Raw genomic sequence first — 19,974 nt, forward strand, 5'->3', positions numbered from 1 at the left:
CGGAAATTAAGTTACCTTCAGTTCTGATAGTATTGACTTTGCGAAGATGGAGCCGCTGTCCGATCCGAGTTCGAGTTCTGAGTCCTCGGACCTCACTACCTTCCTGCAGCAACATCCAACCCTGCAGCCGTGCGGTAACAACCGGGTGAGTGGAGGCACCCAGACCCTTTGTCCCTCACTCCGCAGGAATAAACCAGCGAACCTTCTTTAATATTGGAGAAGGACGTTCGGGAATAAACATTTGTTCTTTGGAGCTCTTAGCTATCGTCCTGGGCATTGTAGATAAATATCTGGCCTCATAGTTAAATTTCCCTGTTTTGGCTCCTGATAGTAGCAATTCCTGACGCTGAATGCTGTTATATTGTTAATTTGTGTTGGATATGTAACTTAGTTTGTGTCGTGTTTGTTTCCTATTATTTGTTAACTTATTTGTGGTAATATTACTTTGTGTTATGTGTGTGAGTTATATGTGCTGTGTTGTCACCTTGGTCCAGACCCAGTGGAATGTTTCGTTTGGCAATATACATGTGTACGGTTGAATGATAATTAAACTGAACTTCAGCTGTGTAATCGCTTTTTATATTTATACATATGTTAAAAAAAACAGTATGCCCTTGGTGATACTCTCCCGCTGTTTGTATTGCTACTTCATCAGTCTGTAAAAGTGCCGACAGCTATCAGAAACACGAGATTCTGCAGTTGTTGGAAATCTAGTGACACGTACAAAATGCTGCAGGAATTCGGCAAGTCAGGCAGCACGGATAAAGAGCTGACATTTTACACCCAGAGCCTTCATCAGATGACTATCAGATATTCCCAGTTATTGTCATAAACTATTACCGTAGGGCAATTCGTTCCATTCATGGTAACCCTTTGGAAGAGCCAACCTGCTTATCTCACTCCATTACATTTATATCAGTGCAATATTTTTTCTTGAAACAACTGTTACCTTTTGAAAGCTGCTTTGAATCAGTACTGAGCACTTTATTGGGAATGCTTGTCAAATCCTTGGTTTTCCTGCTGTTTCTGTTAGTTATTTCATTTTGAGATACATCAGGGAATAGGCCATTCCAGCCCTTTGAGCTGTGCTGCCTAGCAACCCTCGACAACCCCAAATTTAATCTGAGCCTAATCACGGGACGATTTACAATGACCGAGTAACCTACTAATCGGTAGGTCTCTGGACTGTGGGAGGGAACCAGAGCACCCAGAGAAAACCCACACGTTCCCCGGGGTGAACGTACAAACTCTGTATGGCGGATGCCGAAGTCGAACTCTGAACTCCCGACATCCCGAACAGTAATCGTGTTGAGCTTACCACCACACCGCTGTGGCACCCGTCATGGTAAAAGTGACAATGCAGCGGCTGGATTTTTGTAAAGGGCAAATTAATTTACTAACGCACCCTCGGAACGAGAAATCTGCCATGTTTACCTGAGTGTGGCTCCATTCCTTAAGCAATGTGGTTGCTTCTTTACAAGCCTCGGTAAAAGGCACTTCAACTTTTAATGCAGGAGTGTTATTGCAGTAAAGGTCTTATTACTTTACAGTTACAGTTAAAAGAAAATGACACACAAAATATCAGGACAGATGTTTAGATGATGTTTTAAAGATGTCATAGTTTTAAAGGGGCCGGCCGGTGGGGTTGAGGCATCAGCGCTGGACTTCGGGGCAGATGGTCCTGAGCTCGAATCTGGCTGGCTTCCATCCTGGGCAGCAGCAGTACCTGTGTGGAAGAAAGGCCTGGCAACCTACTTCTGTACCTTGCCAGGAAAGCCCCGTGGGATAACTACGATATCAATAGGGTCGCCATGAGACGACTCAATGGCACTCAACAACGAGGTTTTAAAGAATTCCTTAGAAGGAAGGAAGGAAGGCTGTCCCGGCTGGTGGAGAGGAGGCTTGGGTAGTTAAGATGTTGTCAGCTGGAAACATATTAAATCAGAGTTAAATCTAAGGATGAAGAAAAAGTGAGAAATGAAGGATATTAGAAAGGGGGATTTTGAGGATTTAAAAAAAATGTTAAAATTGTTGATTTACCAAGAGTCTTAGCCAGCACTAGAGTGCTGGATTAAAAATACTGATAAAATAAAGGAATGCTGGCTTTAGGAGTTCATTGGAATAATTACAAAAATACTGGTGGGACTCAGCAGTAATTTCTGATGTAAACTGGGTTGGAATTTGCTGTGCATAATGAGAAATGAATCACTGATTCACAGACCCTCATTGGTTCTGCAGGACACTTGAATCCTCCCACCGGGATCTCGGGGAGAAGGTCGTGCACAGATGTGCTGGGATCGTGGAGTAGAGTCATCCTTGCAAACTGCACACAGAAAGATCCCAGCCATTGTGTATTTTGATTTCGAGAGACATCTTGGTCCAGTTCACCAGAGAACCACCTTTGCTCTTCCCATGAATCTGAGCAGATGATGGTCCCATGATAGTACTGCCCTACGAGGGGGGGCAAACATCCAGAGATGGGGGTCAAGATGTTAACTGAGACAAGTCAGCTTCTAAACTTAAATAGAGTCACAGAGATAGTTGGTGTAAACTATGGATTGTAAATGTGTTTGTTTCTGGTGCCTTTTAAGGTGAAATGTTCCCTGACCGGGCATGAATTGCCATACCGGTTGGCTGATTTACAGGCCTACACGAAGGGCAAGAAATACCAGCGCCTGATGACGAAAGAGCCATTTGACTACAGTCAATTCGAGCCACACATCGTGCCCAGCACAAAAAATCCGTAAGTGCAAGAATTCTGAGTTCATCTGTTGCATGTTTAAGGCAACCAAACATTACGCAGTACTAGCTGGACCATTGCTGTTGCTCGCTGCGTCAGGCATCAACCCTGCTGTTTCTTCAGCGCTTTTCAATTATTTTGTTAAAACAAGGCCGAGTTGCTAGCCTAACACTCAACCCAGTGCGGGATAGAAAGCGTTTAAGGAGCCGGCCGGATTCGAACCCGGGACCACTTGCCTCTAGGTCTGGTGCGGCTGCCACTAAACCACCGGCCGGCTAAAAGCATGGACTGAATATAGAACAAGTCTCTCAGCTGACCCAGCAAACACTTAGAAGTCCCACAACTCTAGACTTTTGTTTCCAGTATGGGGTAGATGGAGTGCTGCATTAATAGAGGTGATGTCTCTCAAACTGTGAGTGTAAAGAAACTGAGAGGCAATTTTTATCCCTTGACCAAAGTCAACATTTAGTGGTTTATTTAATTACTCTAGTGCAGGGGTTCCCAACCTTTTTTATGCTATGGGACATTACTATTAACTGAGGGATCTCTGGATCCCAGGTTGGGAACACTGCTGGTCACAGATTGCCTGCCTGCCTGCCATTTTAAATGGCTGAACATGATCGTTCTTCATTGGCTTTTAAGCACCTGTGGCACATGGGGATTATCAGTGATTCCATGCTAACACCCTTTAGCTTTCACTGTGCTTTTTTTTTTCTCTCAGGCTACAGCTGTTCTGCAAGTTAACAGTCCGCCACATTAACAGGATTCCGCAACACGTCCTCCGGCATGTGGGCGGGAAACGGTATCAGAAAGCGCTGCAGAAATGTGAGTCAGCCATGCGAAACAGTTTGGGGGACACGGGGAAGAGAAGGCGCACGAGCTGAATAACTTTAAGGCTTCAATAATTGTAAACTGCTATGTGCATTTCAATTTCCACAATTGAACTATTCTGCAATTCACTCTGAAGTAATTGTCGTCCGATATAAACATTGTTGCCATACTGGCGATCCACTTCAGAACTTATTTCCAGATATATTATACTGTATTTAAACCTCTTTCTCCCCCCCGCCCCCCATCCTCTCTCCCAGATTTTTGGTTCGATTCCAGCCTGTAACACCATCTCAGATATGCAATTGCAAGAAAAGGTTTGTGAGCCCTTTGCAAATACCTGGTTTTCTGCATTAATTTTCTTGCCACTGTATATTTTGGTGGTGTAGTATCATAGAAACATAGAAAATAGGTGCAGGAGTAGGCCATTCGGCCCTTCGAGCCTGCACCGCCATTCAGTATGATCATGGCTGATCATCCAACTCAGAACCCTGTACTTGCCTTCCCTCCATACCCCCCGATCCCTTTAGCCACAAGGGCCATATCGAACTCCCTCATAAATATAGCCAATGAACTGGCCTCAACTATCTCCCGTGGCAGAGAATTCCACAGATTCACCACTCTCTGTGTGAAGAAGTTTTTCCTCATCTCGGTCCTAAAAGGCTTCCCCTTTATCCTTAAACTGTGACCCCTCGTTCTGGACTTCCCTAACATTGGGAACAATCTTCCTGCATCTAGCCTGTCCAATCCCTTTAGAATTTTATACGATTCAATAAGATCCCCCCTCAATCTTCTAAATTCCAGAGAGTATAAGCCTAGTCAATCCAGTCTTTCTTCATTATGAAAGTCCTGCCATCCCAGGAATCAAACTGGTGAACCTTCTTTGTACTCCCTCTATGGCAAGAATGTCTTTCCTCAGATTAGGGGACCAAAACTGCATACAATACTCCAGGTGTGGTCTCACCAAGGCCTTGTACAACTGCAGTAGAACCCCCCCTGCTCCTGTACTCAAATCCTCTTGCTCTGAATGCCAACCTACCATTCACCTTTTTCACTGCCTGCTGTACCTGCATGCCCACTTTCAATGACTGGTGTATAATGACACCCAGGTCTCGTTGCGCCTCTCCTTTTCCTAATCGGCCATCTTTCAGATAATCTGTTTTCCTGTTTTTGCCACCAAAGTGGATAACCTCACATTTATCCACATTAAATTGTATCTGGGCGTTTACTGAATCTTTGTGGCCAGTATTGCTTTTTGCTTAATGCTTTACGGGCAGTGGTGGTATTTGCAACTAAATAAACATCCTCTCAACAATTTTAATCCCTGGGCTGGATCCCAGCTAGTAACTGGCTCCTTGGGAGGGCCTTGATTGCAGGTCTATTGTACTCCAGGGGCTAGTCTTGACCTGGTGCCTTGTTCCTGTACCCTTGTCCAGATGAGGAGGCTGTAGCTCTGGGGGTCCCCTTCGTCCCAGCCCCTCTATCGCAAAAGAAAAATCGGACTCAAGAGCCTAGTAAGGAATCACGCCACAAATCTAAGGAGTTCTGGGAGCCTAGTGAGAGTGGAGGGAGTGAGAGTGACTATTCAGACGACAGCTTGAGCGATCTGTACCCAGGTGAGTATATGCTGACTTGAGGGGTGCTGCCTTTAATCTGAACTTCACTGTTGATGGAGCCATGCGTTTGTTAATGAAGAAGGCCGATGGATGCAGTTAGACAGCATGGAAGCAGGGCCTTTGATAATCATCCATGCCAACCAAGCTGCCTGCCTGTGCTCGTCCCATGTGTCTGTGTTCGGCCATATCCCCCTAAACTTTACCCACCTACCTAGTAAGTTAGTCTTTTACACTTGTAGTTCTACCTTTCCAAGGCAGTTCTTTTCAGTGATCTGGCCTCCCGTGAAAAGGCTGCCACCAGGTCCCTTTTTAAATCTCCCACTCACCTTAAACCAGGGGTCCCCCACCATTTTTGCACTGCGGACCGGTTTAATACTGACGATATTCTTGCGGACCGGCCGACCAGGGGGTGGGCTGGGGATGGTTTTCAAGTAGGGTTAAACTCACCTCAACATGTCTTTTACAGTTAGGGTTGCCAACTTTCTCACTCCCAAAAAAGGGACAAAAGTAGCAGTCAAATCCCGGGACACTTTACCCCAGGAAAGGCTACCATGACCGTGAAGCCTTGTGCAGGCATGTGATTTGTGCATGTGTGTACGTGCCGATTTCCCCCCCACAAATTGGTTTTGCCTTCATCTTCCCGACTACACTGTACATACATTATTTCTACTTTATATAGGCTGTGTATTTATCATATCATTCCTGCTTTTACTATATGTTAGTGTTATTTATTTTCGGTTTTATGTGTTATTTGGTATGATTTGTTAGGTTATTTTTTGGGTCTGGGAATGCTCAAAAATTTTTCCCATATAAATTAATGGCAATTGCTTCTTTGCTTTACGCCATTTTGGCACGAAAGGTTTCGTAGGAACGCTCTACCTTAGCCAGGGAAATATGGGGCAAGAGCGGTCCCATATGGGACAAACCAATTTAACCCAATATACAGGATGTCCCGGCTAATACGGGACAGTTGGCAACGGGATGTTCAAGTTCAACAGTGCGTGACAGGGAATGAGGAAAGGTGCAGCTGACTCATATCGTTTCCTCATGGCCCGGTAGCATATGCTTTGCGGCCCAGTGGTTGGGGACTGCTGCCTTAAACCTACTCCCTCTAGTTTTAGACTCCCATCCCCCTACCTAGTAACCGTTCACCTCATCTTTGCCTCGTGATTTTTTTTTTACGCTTCTAAATGGTCAGTACTTGGCTGCCTGTACTCTTGGGGGGGGGGGGGGGGAGGAGGAGGTGGAATAGTCCCAGCCTCAAACCCTCCTGCCCAGGTCACTCCATTGTAAATTTTGTGACCCTTTTTAAAAGTTTATCTGGTCAGCCCATCTCCCCATTCTTGTTGCCATGCACTTGAAAGTTTCTCAAGGCCCTGTCCCACTTATAATTCCCGGCAGTGAATTCCTGTTCAGAATAAATCACTGCAGTCAAAAATTTGCGCCTTATCCCCTTATTGCAGTTTATGGGATCTTTCTATGTAAATCATAACTCTTACTGAATGGTTTATTGGGTAAATACACACTCCGTTATGGTACTGATCTCCCCTGATGATATTTGCCTCAGTCATTCAGTTAACTGTGCCCTGGTAACCTGTTACTGAATGGATAATCCCCAGTACAATGACCAAGTAACCCCTCCCATCATCAGTGCCTCTCTGTTAATCCAGCTCTTACTCCCTCAGCACCCTGACTACCCATCTCTACTGGCATTATTCATGCGTGAGCCCCCAAGGGGCGCTCTAACAATTCAAGTTTGCCTTTCAGAGCACTTGTTTAGCAGGCCAGAAGCAACGGGGGAGGAGGCTGAAATGAATGAACATATCCCTGATGAGATGGAGGTCGTGGCACCATCGCCAAGGAAGCGGAAAAATGTAAGCATTGTATCTCTGCTCACCAAGAGCAAAACTACTCAACGTCTGAGTTCTTTGGCACTAGAAACATAGAAAACCTACAGCACAATACAGGCCCTTTGGCCCACAATGCTGTGCCGAACATGTACGTACTTTAGAAATTACCCAGGGTTACCATAGCCCTCTATTTTTCTGAGCTCCATGTACCTGTCCAGGAGTCTCTTAAAAGACCCTATCGTATCCACCTCCACCACCGTCGCCGACAGCCCATTTCACACACTCACCACTCTCTGTGTAAGAAAACATACCCCTGACATCTCCTCTGTACCTACTTCCAGGCACCTTAGAACTGTGCCCTCTCGTGTTAGCCATGTTGGGTACTGTTGGGGTCACTTGGCCTCTTTAGCTTGTTGGGAAACACACTTGGATCACGTTTGATCTCCATCTTCACCTGCCCTGATTAATAATTCCACTCACCACTTTTGAGATTTTCAATTGATCCTCTAAATTATTATTTATAAAGGGATGGGGGCCCTGATTTTAATAGTTGACTACATTCTGACGTTGCCGATCAGTTTAAAGTTTTTGACCCCCTATTTTGTATTCTCCCTTCACATTTTAATCTTAAACCACTCAATTAGATCACCGGCCGTCCTCGACCCTTGGGGAATTACAAGATGAGCTTGTATACTTGTCCTGATGCAATTTGGACTATAGCATTCTGCCTCCCGTCCTATTGCAAACATTCCTTTCCTGCGACGCACCACCCAAGAACTGACAGTATCACTCTAAATGGGGCTCAACCAGATTTCACTGCTAAATAGCTAGTAGTGATTTCTGTGCTTCAGTATCTAAATCCTTTGTCAAAATGGAGAATTGACCTGGAACAGTTTGGAAGTAGCAACCTCTGATATGAATTGTTTCAGCTTGTGTGAGTTGGCCCAATTTTAGTGATGGATTTGCATTTCTGCAGTGGCCACTTTAGGTAATTCCTGGACATAATAAAGTCACCATTGAGTGCATGTTCATGGTTCAACACATTGTACATTGAGATATTCTGCACTTCTGTGTAACATGGTTATTACCTTCCTGACAGCTTGAACCAGTCTGGCTATTTCTCTCGCCATTCTCTGTAAACTCTAGACTGTTGTGTATGAAAATCCTAGATCAGCAGTTTCAGAGATACTCAAACCACTGTTTGTTACCAGCAATCACTCCACAAAGTATATCGCCTTTCATAATTTCAAAAGATCCAAGGAGAGTTTAAGTATTGTCACTGTTATCATAATATCTCAATGGGCTCATCTTTGTGTCACCCAAACCAGTCCTGTTTCCCAGTCCAGTGCACCTCAAATGTCAAATGAGAGGATCTGGAAGAATTAATAGATAAGTCCTCCAGGTGCAGAAAAGCAATGCTGTCTTGGCCGAGCCAGTTGAGAAGCTGAATAACCTGTAATGAATATTTTTTGCAGTAAAAATTATTACTTATTACACCATTGTTTCTCCTCATCCCTTTTATACAGACAGAGGAGAATCATTTTATTAAGAAGAAATTGAAGAAAGGACTTGCTGGCAAATCTAGCAACGGCAGGAAGTTTTAGAAACGACAAAGCTGGAAAATGGAACTGATTCTGGAAGATAACATTTTCTACATGTCTGCTGCCATGCAGGATACATGTTCACTGTACAGTTTTTGTAAAGTAAAGCAGATTTGGTAAATGCAAAGGCTGAGCTTTCTCTTCCTCCACATGGTCTTTGGACTGCTGTGGAAAAAATTTATTCCTCTTGTTCACAACAATGCTGAATTTCACTGGGATGTCGATGGGGGTTACTGTGGTATCACATCAGTAAGCCAAGAGCCTGGATTTTGAACTTGACTTGGTTCAAATTGAACTGCTGATGTTTTGGAATTTAAATTCTGTCAAAAGGTAAATTGATTGTGAAAATTAGATATGCCCACAAAAACCTCTAATACTGCCAAGTAATTTAGGTAACCTCGTGGAAAGGTCACTGAGCTGCACTTTCCCATGAAAGAGTCAATGAACATTTACAGTAGTCAGGGTGATGATGGAAGGAGCAACCTGGTTCTGCTCAATCAGGATAATATAAGAGAAGGATTATCAGTGCATTGCTGCCCTTGTCCTGGCAGGTGTGGAAGGTGCTATCCAGGACTATTGAATTGATCCAACACAGACTAGAAGTGCAACTAACTCCACAGCAATTCATTTGGAAATAAAACTGCACACATCACAATATGAAGGGTGGGGAAAGGAATCAAAGCTTTTATTTCAACAACTAAAACTTGACATCACAATTTCTGAAGGTTCCTGACCTTTTGTAGCTCTTATTGCCCCTGGGGCAGGAGCAGACTGTATGACAGAGCGCACATCAGCACCAAGGAACTTGTACTTGATGCGTAAAAACAAAACGCAATCCTGTGTGAAGGTTCTCCAGCTGAGTGCAGTTTCGCCTCCCCTTCCCCACCCAGTCAGGCACGTTGACTAATACTGACAATTTACTCCACAGTATTTTGAGCAAGAGTCCATCCTTATTGCTGTATTATATAAATAATTTGTCTCCGCTCCCACATCCTGCCAAGGACCTCCAGGCCCAAAGCTGCTAGCTAGTGTCAGGAGTGAGAATGAACTGTATGAATACACAAGGCTTTATATCCAAGTCGAACCTGCACAAGCAAGTTCCTGCAGGAGCCACTGCAATCAGCAGTGTACAGCCAGGGACTGCTTAGGGCAACTGCACAATAATATTGTGCCATCCTCTTTGGAGACAAACTTTTAAAGGGCCACCTGTCAACTAGCTTCTCTTGCTGCTTCCCCACAGCTCACCTGTAGAAACCAAAACTCAAGCTAAAAGAAAAGATGATGTGGTTAAAGTAACATCTTGGACTGCGAGACCAAGACTTGCCCTTTGGGAATTAGTGTCTAGGTTCCCCCATGTTCATCCAATTCACAAATCATTGATTGACAGTGCAGGCAATGTAGATGTTCTTTGTTAAGATGGTCAGACTTCATTTAGCAATTCACCTCTTTTACGCTGGTTAGTGAAACCTGATATCTTTCTTCGGAAGGGCATCGTCTACATCGGAATGTGGGTTTCGTGGGCACGGGTCATCACTTGGAATCTCAAACAAGGGAGCCATTTTCCTTGCGTGACTACAGAGAATGACAGCAGGATTTTCAACAATGAAGATGGACTGAAGTACATTAATCAGTGCACACATTAACATAATTACTGTTATAAAACCAAGCTGAACATGCACATAACCTTTTTGGCATAGACCACCAGGTGAAATGAATCCTGGCAATGGAACCCTCAGTTTCCATTATCTATCTCAACACAGGCCAGATGGCCAGAACTGTCAACCTTTCGGAACTGCCTGGCCTGCTATGCGCGATGACAGGGCAGCCTGCATTATTAACTTTAAATCTTGCTGTCAGAGGTTGGACTTGGTGAACTACAATCTGTAAAAGCTTGACTCATAGCCTCCACCTACCTCTGCTCTGGGGAACGAGAGGGTGGGGGGATAAAGAGCTTTGGCAGTGTAAATGTAACATATAATTAAAAATATCAATCCAAATGGATACATTAACTTTTAACCAGATCTCCCAATCCTAATTATTATCTTGCGTACAAAAGCTGTCGGGGTAGGAGATAAGATAGGGTACACAACTATGGTATAGTGTTCTTTTGTATTAAGGGATATTGTTGCAACCCCTTTTGAGAATGTAACCATTATACTGAGATGTATTCTACAGTAATTAAGACTTTTGTCAGCCAGCTGCAGATTGCAACCTAAGAGAACAGGAAAAATTTCAATATCTTCGCTCAGTTCTTCTCAAGAGATGAATATATAAAGAGAGCTCACTCCACAACAGCCGGAGCCAAAATTGTGGGTTTACTTCATTTTTTAAGGGGTGGGCTCACTCTTTATTACAGAATCACACAATGTTTAAAGTGTGAACTATAAATAGATCTTACGGTGAGATTTTAATTTACTTTTCAATGGGTGAAATCAAAGATTAAGGCTCTGTTCTGTGATGTTACCAAAATGAATAGTGGAGCAGTATATACCCTGAATATGCAAATACACTGAAGTCTGGGTAGAATCACACAAACAGTACAAAATAGTGTTCACTGGGGAGAGGAGGAAAAGAGGGGAGGTTGAGGGAACAATGAGAGAGCAGGGGAAAAGGGAGATGAAAGGGCTGTGGCTTTGGAGACGTTACACCAATCACCACTCTTTCTTCTTTTCATCCATAGACACACCACCGGGGCCCAGGGCCACCACAAGAAGGAGCCCTCCGATCACAGACATGCTCTGGAAGAAGTCATACTTGAGGAAGTCATGCATGGGCTTGTAGGTGGGGACAGTCCAGAATGCATTGAAGTAGAGATTGAGGCTGAAAAGCCAGATGACCAGGGTTAGAGCTGCCAGCTTGGTTTTGAATCCAATCGCCACTAAGACAATCAATCCTGTTCCCACAACATTCTGGATAATCTGCATGGGAAAGAATCAAAATCAAACATACTGCAAGTGCCAACAGGGATAAATAATCAACTTTAAAAGTACACTAAAACTCTTACTGATCCCCGATACGCTGATTCTGAACTAGGATTGCTCAGCGAGTACTGCAGTCTCAGTGTGCGAGGCTAGTAGAGTGGGCCAGTAGGCTACTCAGCCACAAGAGCACCATATTTTAGAATATCGTGGCAGCTTCATTAGGTGCATTAGTGACAGAGCTGGCTGCTCTTTGTGTGGAGTTTGCACATTTTCCCTGTGACCATGTAGGTTTCTTCCAGGTGACCTGGTTTCCTCCGACATCCCAAAAAATGTGGGCCGGCACATTGGTCATTGTAAACTGCCCCTGGCGTGAAGGCAAATGGTAGAACTTGTCAAGAGCTATGAGAATGTGGGAGGAGAATTATAAAAAAGCATCAAAGTAGGATTAGTGTAAATGGAAGTTCGATGGTCAATCCAAGCTCAGAGGGCTGAATCTCTATGACTGCCCATAGAATTGTATTTACAACACAGGACAAACTGATTTACAGAAAAAAAAAAGGCTACAGGAGGGAAGTTATCATTTCAGACAAAAAAAACATTATGTTCTGGAATGTGTTGCCCATAAAGATGGTAAAAAAAACAAATGTAACAACTTAAAAAATAATTAATTCATTAACAGAATTTGTAGATTCACAGGACTGAATGAAAAGTAGAGATGGGCAGAATGAGGCAAGTACAAATGATTTCATTAAGGCCTGGCACTGTCACAACCCTTTTTTGTTTTACAGTTAATTTTAATTCTGGCTCTTAATTTTGGTCTCCCCACATGAAAAGTGTATTTACAAGCCCCTCATGCACTGAGGTCAACAGAAAGAAATACACAAACGCTGCTAGCCCAGGCTACCAGCCCTAATACTGCATACCTCAAGTTCCGACTCCCACCACCCCTTGGGTGATTTATTTTTCTCTCCCAAATCATTTCTAACCCTCATACCAACTACCTTAGATCTAATCACTCACACACCAGCCTCATCCAGCCCTGTTACTGATCTCTCCCTTCAATGGACACAAGCAAGAGTGTCAGACCAAGAGGGGACTCTGATGCATGAACCCTGGGAATAAACTGTCAGAATAGTCAAAGTCACATATTGGCCATACAATTTTGGATTTTTGGGAAAGCTAGAACAAAACGACCATTCAAGATAAATCCCTCATCCTGGAGCCAACATATAAACCTAGGGATATATTGTCCCAGAAAATAAACAAACATTGTGCATTGAGAGAGGACAAGTGGACAATTGAAGAATCTCAAATACAAACAGAAAACATTGGAAACATAGCGTATTAGGCTGCATATGTGAACAGAGAAACAGAGTTGAGCACAGGGAAGAGATTAGTTTTCAGTTGCAGAGAGGGTGGGAGAGGAACGTTGAGTACAAAGAGAATCTCAGGGCCATGGAATAACTGTAGGGGTCGCCTGGTTAAGGGGGTTGATGGAGTCAGTCAAAAAGAAAACCAAGAAAAAGTGAGAACGGTTAGGGAGAACACAGAGGAATGTAAATACTCTGAAATCGATACCAAGTCAGGCTGTTCTACCTTGGATTTGAGTGCTATCATATCCAAATGCCCAAATATTATTTCAAAGTAGCTAACTGAACTATATTGTTTCCTAAAAGAGCTATTTGTCCACATAATGCAAGAGTTGCACTCTAATTTTCAGCTTTGCCAAAATACATTAAATACTTTTTACAAAAAATTAATCTTGCTGCTAAAAAAAAAAATTGGGAATAAGTCCATAAAGATCACTCCTGTTCACCCTTCCAACTGTCCCCATAATTGGTGATCTGGTGCTCATTGTTATTATACTCCCTGGGGACATTTTGCTAATTTAAATTCAAGACGTTTAGACAGATACCACGTCCAATAATCTTATATAAATTTAAATGGGATTATTATACAAGTATCAAGATATGACACAAGTCCCAAATGTGGAAAGGAAAAGGAGAGAACACCAGAAGGTACGTTGTTTTTGCTTTATTATCAGACCACTCTGGAACTGTGCATTGCTTCCAGGTTCTGCTAGCTACGTGTTGGTTCAAATCTTGCACGAATATATCAATTGCGCGCGCTGCCCTGGTCAGCAGGCTTACCGAGAAGAAACTAGAGCTGAAGTGCAGCAAGGTCATGAACATCAGGACCAGCAGCACCCGGCCCCCGAGTTGCATGTACTGTTTCGGTGAACTCTCCTTGATTGTTGGAACTCCAGCGAACATGCTTTTACCTTCTGACCGGGACTCAGCAAGCAATAGCAGCAAACCACCTCCAAGTGCGAGGTTCCTAATAACAGCGGGGGGGAAATCAGGGAATTAATACGCAGCTCCACTAGGACACTGACACGTTAAGTAGAAACATGCTTCTACATCGCTGACAACAACAAGGTGTTTACTCTAGGGCAGGGGTCGGCAACCTTTTTGCCTTTATGGACCGGATCGCGTATTACTGAGCGGACGGTGGGCCAGATAAATACCATAAAAAACTTAGAATATGGGAATTATCCATTTAAATACATCTAGTTATGTTTTGCCTCAAATTAATGAATAATGCATGCTAGAAAATCATTCATAATTAACCAAGGATGCCAATTAGTAATCAAAGAACTCAGTTTAGTTGTAATTTATTTCAATCAAAGCATCTTATGAATCTATTAAAAGGACACAAAGAATAAAACGTATGAACACGATGCACTGAATGGTGGTAAATTAAGTATAATAAAACATAAAACTTTAATGCAAACAGTCAATAAAACAATGTGAAAGTTACTATTTGTTGCTTGAACCTTCTCAATATTGGGTGTCAGACTTGTTGATGCCAAGAGCAAGACATTATCCAGATGGGCATCAGTCAATCTTGTTCTCAAATGGTTCTTGGTGTGCTTCATTTTTGAAAAATAATTGCTCACACAGATAAGTGCTGCCAAACAATGATGCTATCTTTTTTTCATGGTCAACTAAGTTAGGCTACTTCCCACTTGGATGAATATATTTTCTATAGAAGTCAAGCACTGACACATCTTCAGAATGAAATTTCGATCTCAATATGTTGTAACATTGCATCTCAATCAATTCCATTTGAAAAATATCTGATGCAGTGTCCACTCCCACATCAAATGGAGTAGCAAACAACTTGAACTCATTTGCATGCAAGTGAAAATCAGCAAAACGACCAAGCTCTCATCAAGCGCAATTGAAAAAAATTGCAATTCGTTGCAGGCATCCCTTAAACAAATTTTAACATCTGCTGATATTTCTTCAACTCGCCGTGTGATCGTTCTTGCTGACAGGCTGATAGATGCAAATAAAGATTTCTTTTCAGGACAAGCAATATCCACCACTGCCAGTAAACATTCTTTGACAAACTCTCCATCTGTAAAAGGCTTCATCTTTTCTGCAATACGTTTTTAGACTTCATAGCTGGCATGGGTATTTCCTTAATTTTCACTGCTTTTCTTGGCAAAAAAATGACGTTTGTTTTCCAAAACTAGCCTTCATTTGCTCAACTTCATCTTTCCTTGCTTGCCCAGTAAACTTGTTCAAATTTCCACTATGGTGGGTCTCGTAATGTCGCTTGATATTTGCCACCTTCTTCACAGCAACATTTTCTAGGCAAATGAGAGAAACTGGTTTCCCAGCTTGCTTGATGAAGTAGTAATCTAGTGTCTAAGTATCTTGGCAATTTTGGCACTCAGTGTCTAACTTCCTGCGTTTTGCATTCATTGCCATCGGAATTTTTTTTCTTCAATTTTATTTCGAAGCGGGAGTTATTCAGGAAGTATCATAGCACATGTAAATATCTGGATGTTTAGCGTGGATTTCTCGTTAAAACACAGTGACGCTGTTTCTGTTTACAAATTTGAACAATCCCATCTGAAAACCTGCGCGTGCACGGAGAGTATCTAATACACATTAATAAGGTAGTCTGCCTTCCCGTCACTCGTATATACCAGTGTTTGGTTTGGAACGAAACGGAACCTGGGGCCAGTGTAACAAGACGCACGTCCATCAGTGTGGTCACCTGAAACACTAAGAATAAGGAAAAAAATTGCTCGCAAGGTTGCCTACCCCTGCTCTAGGGGTTGACTTATTCTCAAAATGTCAGCATTTATCGCCCAATCCTTGGAGCTGCCCTCTAAAGGATGCAGTTTCACAGGAGTGCAAAGGCATAAGGTACAGGATGCGGCACACTGCACCAGTAAAAGAGACGCACCTCATCAGGAACTTCAGATCCCATAAAATGCTGTAGGCAATAGTCTGGAATCAAAAAAACAAAGAGTTAGTGTCCACCAACCTATGTTCACCCCCTCCAGGTGCAGGGGAATAAAGTACAACTCATACTGAATGGAGCTTTGCCTCACTAGGGTGCCTGAGTGGAAATGGTCACTTTGCAAAGATTCAAAAAAAGAGATGGAGAGCTGAGTTTTATTTGTCACATGTACATCGAAACATGCATCAATTCAAATCAGCACCAGAGCATGCTCATACATCTTTGGAATAAGGGAGGAAACACGAGCAATACAAGCTTTTTACAGATTGGAACTGAACAATTGCTGATTGATGGGACTATAACGTGATAAGCTAACTACCCAGCAACCATGTACCAAGTCAATAAACGTTTGCAAGTTTCACATTTTAAGCGGAGCAAAAGTAAACGTGGAGCCGTAATACTGAGACTTTTTTTTTAAGGTATTACTGAGACTACATTTGGAATATTTGAGCAATTCTGGACCCCACATCTAAGAAAGGCTGTGCTAGTACTGGAGAGGGTCCAGAGGAGGTTTATGAGAATGATCCAGGAATGGAAGGGTTAATGTGAAGAGCGCTTGATGAGCCTGTATTTGAAGTTTAGAAGAATGATTGGGGGGGAGATAAGCGGGAGGAATGGGGGGTGGTCCTCATTAAAACCTATCAAATATTGAGGCACAGCCTCAGTATTGAAGAATGTCCTTTTAGAACAGAGACGAGGAATTTCTTTATCCAGAGGTTGGTGAATCTGTGGAATTCATTACCACAGATGGCCGTGGAGGCCGTCATTGGGTATATTTAAGGTGAATGTTGATATGCTCATGGTCGGTAAGGGCGTGAAACAATACAGGGAGAAAGTAGGAGAATGGGGTAGAGAGAGAACATAAATTAGCCATGGTCAAATAGCGGAGCAGACCAAGTAGACTGAATGGTCCAATTCCGCTCCGAGAGCTTGTGAGCTTATTAAAGTCGGAAAGCACTGGGCAGCCCAGTCGTGCAGCAGACAGAAATGCTGCCTCACTACTCCAGCCACCCAGCTTCCAACACCTGTGTTGTTTCCTCTGGATGCTCCAATTCCCTCCTACTTCCCAAAGGCAGGCATACAATTCAGACTAAATGACCCCGTAAGATTACTTCTACTGGAGGTGAGTGGCAGGGAGTTTGTGGGGACCTGAGATAGAATAGGTTACAAGATAGCAACTAGGATTGTTACAAGAGCTGGGACTCTCGTTGGGTCAAATGGCTTCCTAGTTTATTAGGGAATAAGCGGAGCAGTTGAGATTGTGTAGTCACCAACTGAATGATCAGAAGAACAGAACTAAGGTCCTGTTCCTATAAATGCCCCTATATTACAGAATCATATGCAACAGGCCCCTCAGCCCTACGTATCCTTGCTGACCATTGTACCCATCTATACTAACCTAATTTTCCCACATTAGATCCAATAGCCTTTGGTGTCTTGGCAATTCAAGAGCTCGTCTAGAAGCTTAGATGTTTTGAAGAGATCTGCCTTCACCACCTCCCTCAGGCAGCATGCTTCAGACTCAAGTTCTGTGTGAAAACAATTTCTCCTCAGTACCCCCCATGAATCTCACCTCAATCCTATGCCCTCGTCTCAAGAAAATCCCTCGGTGGGGAAAAAGGTTCTTACAATTTACCTTTGTATGTGGCATGGCAGACGAAGGAAGGATTGTGGATTAGAGATTGTTGGATTCATCCCTTTCCCATTCCTCACCCTTCTCCCCTACAACCAGGCAATGCAAAAGCCAATTTGTGCCTTCGGGTTAAGGAAGAAATCTTGTATTTGTGAATAAAATCAGAGGAATGATGGATCAACACGTGGCACGGAGCACATGCATAAATAAGAGATTTATTTTCTGTAAGAAATATCTTCTATTGAGGGAGATGCTGACTTTCTGAACACCAAGGTCTGGCCCAATGAGGCAGAGCAACTGGAGGTCTCACTGGTCCTCACTGATGGTGGAAAGGGACGGAAGTACCTAAACATCAAGATGTTCTTTATTCCAGGAGCACTGGAGGTTATAGAAAGGGGTCAACGGAATCACATCTTCAGCTACTGGTCTCCGATGCAAACCAACAAAAAGCATTAGCTACCTCAAATGCTTACCTGTAATGCTATAATTCCAAATAGTCCAAAGCAGGCATATTGTACAAAATTTCTACTTAATATCAGGATGCATCCCCCTGGGGAATGGAAAACAAAGAAATAAATAGAACAAAATGAAAAACATCATGGGAAAGATGAAAAAGGGTAGTTAGCTGTCGCTTACCTAATTGCCCGAATAGATTAATCAGCACAAAGCAGGTAGCCAAGAAGTAGCCACAACCCCAGGTGACCTCAATGTAATCCCGCTGCTCGTTCCACTGAAACCACATACGAATTCCATCCTCCAGGAAGGTGCTTATTAGACACAATCTGGCAAGATGCGGCAGATACTGTTTGGTCATTCGCAGAAACTGGAAAATATAAATTGGAGCAAGGAAAATTTAAAACTTTATTGCAATAGCTCCTAGCCCTTCAAGACAATACCCCAGTGCTATAAATGAACAGGTTTTTGAATCATAGCACCAAAGCCCAATGTTATTGTGACAGACCTAATCACCCATTACTGAAACGCAGTGTTATCAGATGCAGAGACAAAATGCTGGAGCAGGGTCTCGACCCAAAATGTCAGCTCTTTATTCCACTCCACAGACGCTGCCTAACTGCCACTGAAATCTGTAACTCTGGAGTTCTAGCATCTGCAGAATCTCTTGTGTTTATTATCAGATGCAATTTCCCATTCACCAAGAAAACCTCACCTAATTCCACTCAGCACATATCAAAGGCCACTTCAACATCTGAAGACATGTTCTGGAAAAGAGCAACAGAGGTAGGAATTCCCTACTGGTGTAAACAAGTCACTCCCCAGTAAACAAATCCACCCAAAAGGCCCTGTTGCTCTGCGGAGAGCTGGAGCTGCATCTAGATAACAATACACTGTGTATGGAAATTTGTGGTACAGATGCTGTCCTCTGCGTTAACATTTATTGCCCTCTTAAATCCAACGCTTGCTTTCTCTCAGAACTCTTATCCTCTATTACATTGAATTATGACAGGATTCTCATCTCTGGTGATTTCAATATTCATATGAATGATCTCTCAAATGCAGACTCTGTAGTGGCTGAACTCATGAGCTTAAAAGACAGACTAGATCCTACCCAGCATGTCACTGAGCCGGCCCATTGATTTGGAAATACTATTAATGTCTGTCTGATACCACTTTCTCTGATCATTTTTATATACCTTTTGATGCCCTCCTGCCTGGAACCAAGACCACAGAAATTACTATTTAAAAATGTTTCTTCATGCTGCAATGCAACAAATTCTCTGAGCTGGCTAGTTTATCTAACGCATGTGACTTAAACTGGGCAATAAAATGGTTGATTCTTTCAGCAGTAACCCAATCATATTAAACACAGTGGCCCTACTTGGGGTTACAAAGAGATCACAGTGAAAACCCACAAGATCCTGCAAAGTGTTAAGAGAAGGTGAAGGGAAACTGGACTAGAAGTCAGCCATAATATTTTCTAGGATAAACTAGGCTCCTTTAATGCTGCTATATGCTCTGCAAGAAGAGCCAATTTTTCCAAGATTATAGAGAATAGCAGTGATTCAAGAATGTTGTTCTCAACTATAAATCAACTGCTGACCCTGCCCAGCCTGTAATGTCAGTCAAGCATCTGCCATAAAATGCAATTTTTTTTAAATCGACAAAATTATTTCCATTAGCAAGAGTACAACTACAGATACTAGAAACCTGTACAGCCAACCTCTTAAAAAGATGGCAGCCACATCAAAATTACAAGTATTTCTGACTGAGAACTCTATAAAAGTAAACAGTCTGTTTGCTGACTCGACCCTATCACACCTTTTGAGGACTGCCAGGAATATCATTAACTGGAGTTTTTCCAGATGCCTTCAAAACTGTGACTGTCAAACTTCTACTTAAAAAGCTAAACCTTGACAATGAGATATGAGCTAAGGACAGGTTTGTATCAAATTTTCCCTTCCCAGGCAAGGTTCTTGGGAAAGTCATTTTAAACCAACTCTGAGAAC

General features: G+C 42.9%; 2 protein-coding genes across 2 annotated transcripts in view; one reads left to right on the forward strand and one right to left on the reverse strand.

The window, feature by feature from the left end:
* surf2 (surfeit 2) lies at positions 1–10,651 on the forward strand. Its single transcript, XM_072240434.1, has 6 exons — positions 1–145; positions 2,592–2,743; positions 3,462–3,565; positions 5,005–5,184; positions 6,952–7,058; positions 8,561–10,651. The coding sequence occupies exons 1-6, from the start codon at positions 47–49 to the stop codon at positions 8,636–8,638; spliced, it is 720 nt and encodes a 239-aa protein (XP_072096535.1). The 5' UTR covers positions 1–46; the 3' UTR covers positions 8,639–10,651.
* surf4 (surfeit 4) overlaps positions 9,295–19,974 on the reverse strand; it is a 20,105-nt gene continuing 9,425 nt past the window's right edge. Inside the window, exons 2-6 of the mRNA XM_072240433.1 lie at positions 18,146–18,332; positions 17,983–18,059; positions 15,820–15,863; positions 13,707–13,893; positions 9,295–11,553 (exon numbers count right to left, since the gene is read on the reverse strand). Coding sequence (XP_072096534.1) covers positions 11,287–11,553; positions 13,707–13,893; positions 15,820–15,863; positions 17,983–18,059; positions 18,146–18,332 — 762 coding nt within the window. The 3' untranslated portion in view covers positions 9,295–11,286. The remainder of the gene's footprint in view (positions 11,554–13,706; positions 13,894–15,819; positions 15,864–17,982; positions 18,060–18,145; positions 18,333–19,974) is intronic.

The sequence above is a fragment of the Mobula birostris genome, chromosome 22 (genome assembly GCF_030028105.1).
Source record: "Mobula birostris isolate sMobBir1 chromosome 22, sMobBir1.hap1, whole genome shotgun sequence".
NCBI lineage: Eukaryota > Metazoa > Chordata > Chondrichthyes > Myliobatiformes > Myliobatidae > Mobula > Mobula birostris.